The sequence below is a fragment of the Silene latifolia genome, chromosome 8 (assembly GCF_048544455.1).
Source record: "Silene latifolia isolate original U9 population chromosome 8, ASM4854445v1, whole genome shotgun sequence".
Taxonomy (NCBI): domain Eukaryota; kingdom Viridiplantae; phylum Streptophyta; class Magnoliopsida; order Caryophyllales; family Caryophyllaceae; genus Silene; species Silene latifolia.
In genome coordinates, this window is record NC_133533.1 from 62,878,430 (window position 1) to 62,892,896 (window position 14,467).

Below are 14,467 nucleotides of genomic sequence, written 5' to 3' on the forward strand. Positions count from 1 at the left end.
ACAAGTATGAGATATCTATTATAAGCACTTGTAAGAGTCATATTCTTGATCACATCTTGTATTGTTCTGTTGTGAGGGTCTCGGTCCTATCGGATACTAGGGGTGAGCTATAAGCCCTCTAGTTGCGATATGATCGTCGGGATTAATGTTCCCATCCGTACTTATGGTGAGATGCAAGCCATAAGTATGAATGTGACATTAGTGATTCCGTGATATGTGACATTTTATCGTGTTTATGCTTGCATGATCATTCTTACTCTTATTGTGACTCAAGTGTGACGTTTTACATTGTGTGACGACTTGACATTCCTTATTTACCCTTTCGGACCATTGGTTACAGTTAGGTGCCATGTTTCCGGATTGGGCTATTTTTCCTTCCGCCTCTTCGGTCCGGGGGTCACGGTTAGGTGACAAGGTTCCGATTTGGGGTTCTCGACTTTCGGTCACGGTTAGGTGTACCATGTATCGAGTCTTGGATGCGGATGGGTCACCGCATGTCGAATCGTGTGTCGTCCATCCCGAGAGTCTGGCCAGGTTTAGACTAGGACCGTATTATGATCGTCATCCTACCAGGAGGTTGGAGTCTAGGATGTAGTCTTGTGTGTGGTATCTCGGACATGCTTTAAAGGTAGCCTCTGAGCCGAATACTCCGTCTACACTTTGTGTCGGTTTTACACTTTTTGAGTCGGGTCAATATGAGTTGTTTGACTTTATTATTCTATTCTCCTTGACTGCATATTTATTCGCGTATATCATGCTTATTCCATTAAGAAAGTACTATGCCTATCTCATCATGATTTTCATTATATCTCCTTGTTCTCTATTTGTTCATACATGTTGCATGATTAATATGTTTAATTAAGTGGTTGTTTACTTGCATTTCGACATATTGTGGCTGGGAGAACCTTGAGTTACTCCCCACTGACTGTGGCGTTCATGTTTACATGAATAACAGGTTGTGGAGATGCTTACGTGGGGAAGACGTGTGGGCTAGCGAGAACTAAACCCTTGGACCTTAGTTTCTAGTTAGAAACCCCTTATATGTTTATTCGTGGGATATCTTTTCCCCGCCTTCTAGACTTGGGTTGTAATAACCTAAGTTTGTCTATTATTGTATTTGTTTCCTTTCGTTTTTGGCACCCGCGTATTAATCTTTAACTGGTAACATAAAAAGTTTTTAAAATCTCATAATTTCCGCTTTAATTTATTATTTATATTTTCCTCTTTATCGCGGGGTGTCACAGTTGGTATCAGAGCATATGTTGCTCCCGACGCACACACGTGTACCCCAAATTTCATCTGAACTTGACCTTGAATAATGAATGAGAGATGGGTAGACTTAAGGACCTAAGGTGGTAGTCTGTAGTGTGTTTTCTCCTTTTTAGGTACTAACATGTTTGTTGATTGTCATTTAATAATTGTTGTGTTCTTGGATCAATGACCGTGAGCTTATCTATACGAAGATCAAGATTTGGTGCCTATTGCTGAGGATTGAAGATTTGTTCAACCTTTGAAGAATGCTTCTACTTCCTTGAAGATGTTTCTCGTTCTTTTTGTATCTTGCCTTATTCTTTATCTCTTGATGCTTATCCTCCTTCTAAACTCTCTTCTGTTTTACTTTAAAAGCTACGCTTGTACTCCTAACTTGTCCTTTGTTCTTTTCTTATCCTCCCTTAACGCCTTTTGATGGTACTCTTTCTTTTGAGGAATGTTGACCTTGGTTGGAATTTTGACTTTTGAGGTGATTGTTTGTGGTTGACCCTTAATCCGGGTTTTGAGAGGATTTGATGTTGGAAGGACTTAGGTAGTGTGATGAGACATACTTGATGGTTCTTATACCTATAGATCCTTGATGAAGTGAGTATATTTGATTGGTGGATTTTGTATGTCAAGATTGAGTTGTATTGGTTACTAAGGTTAGAGAACTTGGCTTTGTTGTTTGTGTTTGGGATTTGCAAGCCTTGGGAAGTGTAGTGAGACGTGTCTTGGGATGCTAGTGCTTAGTACTTGGCCTAAGATGGATGAAATTGAATGATGGATTTGAGGATATAGGATTGACTAGGTAAGTTGAGTTTATGATTGACTTTCGTAATCACTTTGGACATGAGAGCTTGATAATGTATATGTTACCATATGAGAAAAGCTAATGGTGGGATTATTGGTTGGTGTAAGTGAGTGATATTGATTACTACTTGAGGTATGATATGAGAGTGAGAGTAAGCTACATTGTTGGGGAGTCTTAACACTTGTTTTAGTAACTAGAAAGAATAATGGTATGGTTGACACCAATTGTTAGGTTAAAGAACATAGCTTCAATTTATGGTTTTAGGAACTTTGCGGTGGTAAAGCGTTGTTACAACTAAGACCTTGTTTCTTGAGAACTCGATGGTAAGTAAATTTCTAGGATGTCAGATTTGAAAGAATACATTTTGGGATGTAGATGACCATAATGGATTGGTGATGTGATTTGATATTAATTGGCTCTTGAGAGTTTTTGAATTGAGAGAGACTTGGTATTGAGAAGTCCTTGTTAACCCTATGGTTTTAGAAACTTTGAGGTTGTATAGAGTACTTGAGATGGTGGATGATGTTGTAGTTGAGTGTAGTTCCGTTTTTGGGAATCCTTAATAAGTAAAAGGATAGAAGGGCTCGAGATCCTATTGATTTTTCAGACTTTGGGTTGGCATGTTACTATCTTGTTTTGAAATGAGAACCTTGTGGAATATTTGAGGAACCTTTTCTGGGAGTATAAAGCGCGGTATTAGGATTCCTGATTGAGGGTTTACTTTTCTGAGGAACCCATGGTTGACACTAGTTGGACATGAATATAGCTTTGTTGGAAACCTTGACCTTGACGGTGTGGAGGTTGTTTCTGGATGTTTGAGGATTTGGAGTGATGAGATCACGCTTATTGTGGAGTACCTTGTTTCTTGGAATAGAATAGAATAAAGTAACGTAACTGATTTGAGGAAATCCTTGGGAGTGTTGTGGTTATGAGTTTTGTTACTAGGAAGTTTTCGGAATCGTTTAGGAGGATGTTGTTGTTTGAGGTTTGAGTACTTGGCGCTTCCCTATTGTCTAGTTCCCTTCTTCTTTGATCATAAGCGTTACCGATCATACCTCTCTTCCTCGCTTCATCTTGCTCCTCTTTTAAGTTTGATACTCGTGACCTATGAAAACTCTACCCTTGACATTCTTATTGTCTTGACTTCAATTCTTACCCTATGAAGTTCATCATAGCTCTTTCGTTGGTTAAGTTTGGACTCTCTTAGCGTACCTAGTATTTATGTTGTCTAAATTGCTTTTCTTTTCATACAATTCCTAAATATTTCAAGCTACCAGTTTTGATTCGTTGTTAAAAGTTGATGTTACTTTTGAAAAACCTTACCTATCTTAAGGATTTGAAAATGAAAATTTGATTCAGTTTTCTATCTGTTCTTTGAATATAAACTTATTTATCATGAATTTAATTGCTAAACCTGATATTTCTTTAAATTTTAACCAATTTCTGTTAACTTTGATCTATTTGTGATTTCTTTATCAAATTTTGATATTACATTTAGAGAAATTTGACTCCCTTTTGAGTTTAAAGGTGGAACCTTCCTTTCTATTTTGGCTTTTGCAAAAGAAAATTTGAGTAGATTACCATTTTCTTTTGATTTTGACGTTGACCGGATGTTAGAACTCGTTATTGGAGACGTTTGATAAATTGTTCTATGCTTGTCGGCGAATGATTTTGTTTTGAGTTTGTCTTTGACTTGGAAGGTTAGCGTTCTTGTGTGCACAACAAGAGCAATTTCGTTCCATGAATGAGACTTACACTTTTGAAAACTCTTCATTAATGTTTTTGAAAGTGTTTTGATTTGGATTTATACAAATGATTTGCCTTTCGACTTGGTTCTAACGGAAAATTTCGATTTGAACCTTTTGAAAGAATTTTGATTCTTACGATAAGTAACCTTTAAAATGTTTTGGTTACCGATTCCAATTCCAGTTTTATTTTTATAACCTTTCATTTCTACTTTCAAGTTTCGAGGACGAAACTTTTTAAAAGATGGGGTGATTGTAACACCCGCGAATTTCCTATTTTGACATTTAAAATTTATTAAACCGTTTGAATTACTTTATTAAATATTTTTGAATTATTCTATTTAATTAATTTTATGTCAAACACGATTTCATAAACGTATTATATAAAAGCTCGTTTTTATAAAAATACGTATTACTAAATTATATCTTTGAGTCATAATTTATACAAGAATAAATGTATACATATTTTGGTCATATAATAATAAAGACAGTAATAATAATAATTCCCGTCTCAACATCCGTCTAGCTATAGACCGTCACATTTCACTTTGTACATGCTTTAATCCGGACCAACCAGAATTCGACAACACGTCACACCCACCTAACATCCTACACTCTACTTTTAAGAATATCTCTTTATTATATATTATTATTATTATTCTATATTATTATTATTATTATTAATTATTGTTGTTGACTTTACACGGTGTGACCCCCACCCCCCTGCATACCCCCTTTCTTCTTCCTCTTTCTTTCGAAAAAAAACAAGAGCAGCAGCAGCAATGAACAACAAGATCGTACGACACCATTTTCGACCCCCAAAAACCCAGATTTATCCTTCGTCTCTCAACCAGAATGCATAATTTTCACGCCATTCTCTCCCTCTCTTCTTCCTCCTCATTTCTAGGTAAGAAAGTCTTAACTTTGTTGAATTTTTCGAAATGGGCAATTTGTGACAAACTCGGTTTTGTGACCCATGTTACTCGTTTTTCCTCCTTTTTAGTTGAAGACTGAAGTAAAGCTCGTGCCTTGGACGTTTTCACCCGAGAATTCGAGAGTTAAAGGTAACGGTGATAGGTTACTCGACAATGAGTCGATATTTTCCCCTTTCTTACTCGGCTTTCCTTATTCATCGCATAGTTTGAGTCCTTTCTGTGTTTCTCATGTATGAGGACGAGTTTTAATGCTCGTGGTTAATTCTCATGGTTGTTGTGGGTCAAAATTGTGGCTGTCTTGGGTGGTTCCTGCTCTGTTTTGGGATGGTCGATGTGGTGGTTGTGAGCAGTCAGTATGGTGGTTGTGGGCAGTCTTGAGTCGGGTCTAGAACGGACTTCTAGGACTTGGTTTTATGCTGCGAAAGTTGGCATGTCACCTCTGTTTTGGGACGGGTGTGAATGGTGGTTATGGTAGTATGCGTAACTTATTTGAATAAGGTCGTTTTGACGATAACCTTTTCGTCTAATTTCCGTTTCCAAAATGATTGTCGTTGACGGGTTTTTGAGAACCCACAACGGGACTGTTTTGAGTCGTGTTGGTGACGGTCTTGTTTATATTCGGTAATCTCGTATTAAATGGCTTCATATAGACCGCGTTGGGTACCGTTTTGGTGGCTGTTCACCGGTGGTTTGGGCAACCGCGGAGTAGTGGGCATGTTGGTTTCTGTTGGCGAGCTGATGGTTGGCCGTGGGTGGGTGGTTTGGTCACGACTGGCTGCTTGTTGGGGTGTAGCTTACAAGCTTGTCATGTGTATGGGTGTATGACAACACCCCTTTATTTCCTTGTCTTTCTTCTTATTCTTCCTTGTTGATGGTTACTTAGTTGTCTTATTTGTTGGGTTGAACACTCACCATTTATTGGGCTTTGCTTGTTCTAATCATTGGGCTTAATATGCTTAACTTCTTGGATCTCCCATGACTTATTTGTTGGAATTTCCTCAACTTAATGGTTGGACCTTATTTGATTCATTTATTGGTTTATTCGAATGGTTTAATTTCCGTCTCAAATTTTATATAACTTAATTCGCTAAATATCGTTCATTATCTACATTTTTCTCACATGATCAAATTGTTGGGTTTCACCTGACTTAATAGTTGGTCTGATTATGTTCTATATGTTGATTTGTTATGTTCTAGGCGACGGGTTTATTATGCTCTATAGGATGGACTAATTGTGTTTTACATGTTGGACTTAAATGGACTAAATTATTTGGGCCTCTTATAGCTTATTTGTTGGGCTCATAAATGAGTCACTTGAGTTGGCCACATTTTATTCCGTAATTTCACATAACGTAAATTATTCAATGTCACTCATTATATTTTGTTTAGTAAGCATGATAAATTATAAAAGGGAATAGTTACTAATATAATACAAGTATGAGATATCTATTATAAGCACTTGTAAGAGTCATATTCTTGATCACATCTTGTATTGTTCTGTTGTGAGAGTCTCGGTCCTATCAGATACTAGGGGTGAGCTATAAGCCCTCTAGTTGCGATATGATCGTCGAGATTAATGTTCCCATCCGTACTTATGGTGAGATGCAAGCCATAAGTATGAATGTGACATTAGTGATTCCGTGATATGTGACATTTTATCGTGGTTATGCTTGCATGATCATTCTTACTCTTATTGTGACTCTAGTGTGACGTTTTACATTCTGTGACGACTTGACATTCCTTATTTACCCTTTCGGACCATTGGTTACGGTTAGGTGCCATGTTTCCGGATTGGGCTATTTTTCCTTCCGCCTCCTCGGACCGGGGGTCACGGTTAGGTGACAAGGTTCCGATTTGGGGTTACTCGACTTTCGGGCACGGTTAGGTGTACCATGTATCGAGTCTTGGATGCGGATGGGTCACCGCATGTCGAATCGGGTGTCGTCCATCTCGAGAGTTTGGCCAGGTTTAGACTAGGACCGTATTATGATCGTCGTCCTACCAGGAGGTTGGAGTCTAGGATGTAGTCTTGTGTGTGGTATCTCGGACATGCTTTAAAGGTAGCCTCGGAGCCGGATACTCCGTCTACACTTTGTGTCGGTTTTACACATGTTGAGTCGGGTCAATATGAGGTGTTTGACTTTATTATTCTATTCTCCTTGACTGCATATTTATTCGCGTATATCATGCTTATTCCATTAAGAAAGTACTATGCCTATCTCATCATGATTTTCATTATATCTCCTTGTTCTCTATTTGTTCATACATGTTGCATGATTAATATGTTTAATTAAGTGGTTGTTTACTTGCATTTCGACATATTGTGGCTGGGAGAACCTTGAGTTACTCCCCACTGACTGTGGCGTTCATGTTTACATGAATGACAGGTTATGGAGATGCTTACGTGGGGAAGACGTGTGGGCTAGCGAGAACTAAACCCTTGGACCTTAGTTTCTAGTTAGAAACCCCTTATATGTTTATTCGTGGGATATCTTTTCCCCGCCTTCTAGACTTAGGTTGTAATAACCTAAGTTTATCTATTATTGTATTTGTTTCCTTTCGTTTTTGGCACCCGCGTATTAATCTTTAATTGGTAACATAAAAAGTTTTTAAAATCTCATAATTTCCTCTTTAATTTATTAGTTATATTTTCCGCTTTATCGCGGGGTGTCACATGATGAACAATAATAAAAGATGAATAAACATTGAATAATAATTATTGAAGAAAGATTAGAACAATACCGTAAAATAGCTTAGATCCGGAAGTAAGAACAATTATTAAACTAAACTAAGCATTCTAGGAGAGTTTTTAGAGGAGTTCTACTGGTACCCCTCGTCTAGTACCAAAAATAAATACCTAAAACAACTAACAGAAGCTAGTGGAAGTAGGGTCGATCTCCACAGGGAGGCTATTATATCTATCTGCTATCTAAGTCTGTCGGGTAACAATCTGAGGGTTTTAAATTGATTTCAAATAAACTAAAAGAGATTAAAGCAAGAGAAAAGAGCAATGAAAAAAAAAAGAGAATTAAAGATGTGATCAAATAAAGAGAGGTATGCTAGGAAGTCGGTTCACCATGGCAATTAATCAACTCAGTCATAAATAGCTCAGACGGTCTAATGTGAGAAGGGTATAAGAAAGGTCCTCTCGATCCACTTTCTTCCCTAAGATACCACTAACTTAACTCTCGTCCTCATTAGTGTAGTCTTACTGTTCATAACAGGTTTATTCATTCCAATCTCTCGATCTAGGTCTGAATTTAACCAAATTAACTAGTTTAGAAGCGTGCACTCAACTAAACGATTACAATTATATTGTCATAAAACAGTTATCACATCTCAATCATCTAACCTATTCACAACATTGTTAACTCACTACGATGGCTCCCCTAATCCTAACATAAAAGGGTTTAGCCACTCATGCTATTAATGGAACAAACAATAATAACAATGAATAAACTACCAAGAGACATAATAGAATGATTAAAGGAACGATACTGCATAAATTAATAGCAATAATTAAACAGAAATTAAGAAACAAACAATTAAGAGCAAAGGAGATTAGATTAAGTATATAGAGTAGAAAAAGATTACAAAGAAGTGAGTCCGGCAATAAGAACAAGTTCAACGTAGCAAAGGAGAAAGGGAAGAGCAAAGTGTCTGCTTAAAGTTTTTTTGAGATTCAAAGAGTAATTCAGAGATAATTCTAACCTAATTACGTCTTCCCTTATATAGGGAAGATATTTATTAACTAAAACAAGATATTAAATAAGATAATCATGGAATTGAAATCCCTCGATCGAGCAATATCCCGATAATTCCTCTCGATCGAACAAGTTTGGGCTTCGATCGAGTAAACTCCAAAAGCTTCATTTCGATCGAGTACAGCAGGGACTCGATCGAGCTTCCTTGACCACCAAAACCTCTCGATCGAACATAAAAACCATTCGATCGAGGACTTAGCCACTGAACCAGCTTAACACTTCGTTTGGTTAGCTTCCAAATACTTCCTTCACGCTTCCTGAGGCACGACATTTCTGCTCAAAACCTTCAATCTCCATAAATGTATGCTAAGGGGACTGAATAAGGCACGATTCCACCACTTTCAGGTCTGTTCCTACAAATGAGGCAAAACAAACCAAAGTAGCCTATTCGGGGCATTTTGCAATACAAAATTATGAAAACGACATGGAGATACGTGCAATAAGAGGGCAAAAGGACTATATAAATTGCATTTATCATCTACGAAACTAACGGAAAAGAAGACGTAAATAAATTAGGGTACGATATTAGGTATTTATAATAAAACGGAACCGACTTAATGAAAATTGCAGAAAATATAAAGTAAAGTGGTTCCTCGATCGAGCCCTATTATACTCGATCGAGTCACCAATGTCCTCGATCGAGCCCGGACAAAGTTGATCGAGGCATCACTCGTTTATGCTCTTTCCTTCGTGTTTTTTTCTTAACTTCTCTTCCTTCATTCTTATAGATTCCCGTGCCATGCTTCGTGTATTCCTTCATGCCTACTCCGTGATGCCCATTTCATTCCTTTGCTCCTCAAAGCATCATTCCTGCATTAAACATCAAAAAGCGAAAGTATCGACATTCTAACATAAAAGGCATGTAATTAATATAATTTAGAACGAAAACCGTATCAAAAGCATTTAAGGAGAGGCATAAATATGTATATAATTATGACTCATCAGTTGTTAACAATTGCCATTTACATTTTTATAACAAACCAGTAATTGTGAAGGAGTGGAATCAGAATGCGGAACTGATTAAGCATGACGTTTCCTCAGTTCCCATTTGGATGAAAATTTATGGCTTAGATATAAAATTCTGGGGTAATAGTTGTCTGAGGAAGATCAGTGGGTTAGTTGGACAATTCATTCGTTGCGATGAAGCCACTAACACTAAGGGATTTCTGTGGAAGTTAAAATTGGCCAACCATTTCCTACTGAAACTGCCTTCGTGGATGAGATGGGCTTCACACAAAGGGTGAGGGTGGCTTATGACTAGCTGCCCATTACGTGCACAAAATTTAAAGGAATGGGCCATTTGGGAGACTAATGCAGGAAATGAGATGGACCTAGAGTGCAGAAAGTCTAGAGACCTTAAGAAAAACCAAAGGCTCCAAATCCTGTTCATCAACCAATTAAACAACCCAAACCAGTGACACCCCATGTGGTGCAAGTGGTTACCCCTCTTGCTGCTTAGAGGACCACTATCCCTGAGGTAGCTGGTAGGTTATCACCTGGAATAGGGAGTGTTGTTGGGGGAAAAATCAGTCCAAAGAAGATTTATTTCTAGGATGCTGAGGAATGAGGCAGGTGAGACTAGGTTATTTACCCCAAGGGGGATCACTTTCATGGATGCCCTCTCCCTATATATGAGGAAGACTAGAGCTGAAAGTCAACAGAAATTGGTGAATTCCATAACCCAGTCTGAGAATGGGTAGTCTAGGGTTTTGGAATGTTAGAAGTCTGAATAGACAAAATAGACAAAAAGAAATAAGGTGGTTTCTGCACCAGAGTAACATAGGGCTATTTGGGTTATTAGAAACTAAAATAAAGGGTAGCAACTGGATTAAAACTAGAAATGACATGTGTGTGGACTGGTCCATATGCACAAATAACAGCTTCCATAGGGGGAGGGGGGGGGGGAGAGTTTGACTTTTGTGGGATCCAAAGTTGTTTGAATTTGAGATTCTTCATATATTTGCTCAATGTATTTACTCTATTGTGGTGAATAAGATGAATCATACTATTTTTTGGCTTTCTATGGTGTATGGTTTTAACAGAGCTCAAGAAAGGGAGCCTTTGTGGGAGGACCTAAGGAGTTATTCTACTCAGATGGCAGGGCCATGGATTGTTTGTGGTGATTTCAACAGTATTCTAAATGTTGGTGAAAGAATTGGAGGTGCTGTAGTGACTAGAGCTGAAATGGCTTCTATGAGAGATATTGTGGAGTACAATCAACTCCAGGAATTAAAATTAAATAGAGCATATTATACTTGGAACAACAAGCATGAGGCTAGTTCCAAAGTATATAGCAAACTTGACAGGGTATTTTTGAATGAGGAGTGGGTATAACTGATGCCATATGCCATGACAAATTTCCTTCTTGAGGGTCTCTTTGATCACTTTCCTTGTGTTATTAATACAACCATGGACAGATTTTAAAGCAAGCCCTCTTTTAAATACTTCAACATGTTGTCTCTTGCTGAGGGCTTTGATGGAGTGGTGAAGGAGGGGAGGCAGGAGGAGATTCAGGGACCCCCTATGTTTAGGATTTTGAAGAAGTTGAAGGGGTTAGAGTAGAAGTTGAAAAAGCTTAGTAGAGATCATTTTAGTGACATTGAAAACCTGACCCAAGTGACTGAAATGGCTCTAAGATTTTATCAAAAGAAACTGGTGGAAGATCCTATGAATCCAGAATGGTCCCAGGCAGAAAAGGAATGTTAAAAAAGAATCGATTGATTTGATTAAAGCTAGGGATATGTACCTAGCACATAAAGCTAAAGAAACCTGGGTTAAAGAAGGAGATTCAAATACTACCTTCTTTCACTCCACTATTACAAGAAGGAGAACAAGAAATAGAGTTTTTCAGATAAAAGACCAGCACATTAATCTTTGTTGTACACCTGAAACTGTGAAGCTAGCCTTTGAACAATACTATATTGAGTTGTTGGGCACTTCTAAACAAGTAAAACCTATCCACTGTGGTGTTGTTAGTACTTGTAATTGTCTCTCTTCTGAGCATAAGATAATACTGTCTGCCACTGTCACTGATGAGGAGATTAAACAAGCCATGTTCTCTATTGATGGCACCGAATCACCTGGCCCAGATGGTTATGGTAGCCAATTCCTTAAAGATGCCTAGACACTGGTGGGACAAGAAGTTTGTTCAGTTGTGAGGAATGCTTTTGTTGCTAGGAGTGTTCTCAAAGAATCCAATAATTCCATTATCACTCTGATGCCAAAAGTGGATGTACCTGAAACTGTATTGTAGTTTCGGCCCATTGCCTGCTGCAATACAGTCTATAAATGTCTAGCAAAAGTGATATGTATATAACAGATTGAATAGGATCTTACTAGAGATTATTAACCCCTCTGAGTGTGCACTCATAAAAGGAAGAGACATTATGGGCAATATTCTAATATGTCAAGACCTCATCAAACTGTATAAAAGGAAAACCTGTTCTCCTAGGCTAATGTTGAAAGTTGACCCCCAGAAGGCGTATGACTCCATTGAGTGGAGTTTTATACAAGAAATGTTAACTGCCTTGGACTTCCCTCAACAAAGCATAGACATTATAATAGAGTGTGTATGTTTCAATTCCCTATTATTCTCTAGCTCTAAATGAAGAAATTTTTGGCTTTTTTAAGGGGAGAAGAGGACTGAGGCATGGGGATCCCCTATCTCCTCTTCTATTTACAATTTGTTTAGAGTATTTGAGCAGACTGCTGAGTATTCTTAAAGATTTCAGAGGGTTAAGATATCATCCTTTGTGTGCCAGGGTGGGATTGACTCACCTTTGTTTTACATATGATTTACTCATGTTCTGCAAAGGTGATGTTCATTCTTCTTCCCTACTGCTCAGGGCCTTTGAAAATTTTTCTGATGCTTCTGGACTAAAGATGAGTAGTGGCAAATCCAATTAATATTGTAATGGGGTCCCTGAATATCTAGTAAAAAGTATTGAAGAGTCATCTGGGATAAAGAGAGGCTCACTCCTATTCAATTACTTAGGGAACCACATTGTCTCTAAAAGTCTTGGGGTGTTGGACTGTCTATGGCTAGTTGATAGAGTGACTGAAAGGATCTCCAGGCTAGGGGCCAAAAAGTTGTCCTATGCGGGAAGAGTAGTCCTTGTAAAAACTATGCTGAGCACTTTGCACACTTATAGGGTTCGTACTTTCATTATGCCCAAGACAGTTCCGAATAAAATTGAGGCAAAGTGCAGAGCTTTTTTATGGGATGACAATGAGAACAAAGAAAGCCATACACTTGTCTCTTGGAAACAAATTTGCAAGGATCAAAATCATGGAGGATTGGGGATCGGGAATTTACACAAATGGAATGTTGCCTCTCTTGCTAAATATGTATGGTGGACTGATAAAAAAGCTAATCACCTGTGGGTGAGATGGGTCCATGCCATCTACATAAAACAGACTAGTTGGGAGGTGTATGAACCTAATATAGGGGCAAGCTGGACTTGGCAGAGGATTTGCTGGGTCAAGAATTTGTTCAAACCCTTATTGTTCAATGATCCCCGGAGACATTCTGGATTAGAATACACTATTCAGACTCGATACAAATGGTTAATGGGGACTGATGAGGAGGTTTCATGGTACCCTTGGATAAGGAATCGTGTTATACTCCCAAAACATGCTTTTTTCATCTGGTTAATAGCTCACTAGAGGCTATTAACTCAGGATAGGCTGCATAAGATGGGTATTATTCAGACTAATTGTTGTTGGTTATGTGGAAATGTAGAAGAGCAGCTGAACCCCCTGTTCTTCCTCTGCCCATATAGTCAAGTTTGCTCCCATTTAACCTGATCAGGTGGTAATTTCTTGGTGGTTGCACTATAGGAGGAGCATGTTTAGCTAACCTCATCTATGAGATTTGGTTAGTAAGAAACAAAAGCAGGATAGAAAATGTATTGCCTACACCTGCGGTAGTTGTTAAGAAGGTTAAGGCCGTTATTTGTTTGCAACTAAAACTCATGAATGTAAGGCAAAAATCGAGACGAGCTAGCATATGGATAGATAGGTTGTGTCAATCAGGGTAAGATGCCCCTAATAATAGGTGGAAAAATGTAATGGTGTTTGTTTTTTCTAATATAATATACTTACATTTTACCAAAAAAATAAATTATTATTTGGAGAAATTTTTTCAATAATATTTTTGTGAAACTTTACTCATAAACTCTTGAATTGTTACGTTTTAAAGTAATTAAAATTTTCATCCATGAATTTTTATGTGAAACTTTACTCACCCGGCTCATACACACAAAAAACAACTCCGCCATATCCTTATCATTTCATCGACCCATTACCCCGTCTAATACTAATAACAAGAACAAGAACAACAACAACAACAACTACTACTACTACTACTACTACTACTACTACTACTACTACTACTACTACTACTTAGATCTGGCAAACATGTCGGGTCGTGTCGTGTTCGTGTTCATGTCAATAGTAAACGGGTCACCACTACCCCAACCCTAACCCGACCCAATTATATAAACGGGCCATTTGTCTCAACCCTAACCTGACCCATTTAATATTTCTATAACCCAACCCAACCTGTTTAACCCATTTATCTTTAAACGGGTCATTTTAACCCGTTTAACCCAATAAACTAATACAATAAACTACGTTTTATAACCATATTATCCCACACCATGAAAATGAAAATGCTAATTTTAAGTTGTTTTGTTGAATTATTGATTCAAGCCAAATATATTATGACAATTTTAAATAAATGAGTTAATCGTGTCGGGTTCGTGTCAAAAGACATCAACCCTAACCCAACCCATTTAAGTTTCGTGTCGTGTTGTGTCAACCCAATAATAATAATAATAATAATAAATTATAATAATAATCCCTTAATAAACCCTAACCCTCTCCATTTGTTTCACCTCTCGTCTACCTCACCTCCTCTCATTTCATTAAAATTTTAAAAAAAAAAACTCAAATCAT

At 37.7% G+C, this 14,467-nt stretch overlaps 1 protein-coding gene across 1 annotated transcript; it reads left to right on the plus strand.

Annotated features, from left to right (window-relative positions):
- Positions 1-10,140: 10,140 nt before the first annotated feature.
- On the plus strand, positions 10,141-11,633 carry LOC141595279 (uncharacterized). Its single transcript, XM_074415244.1, has 3 exons — positions 10,141-10,205; positions 10,552-10,816; positions 11,187-11,633. Exons 1-3 carry the CDS (start codon positions 10,141-10,143, stop codon positions 11,631-11,633), a joined length of 777 nt encoding a protein of 258 aa, XP_074271345.1.
- Positions 11,634-14,467: the final 2,834 nt, after the last annotated feature.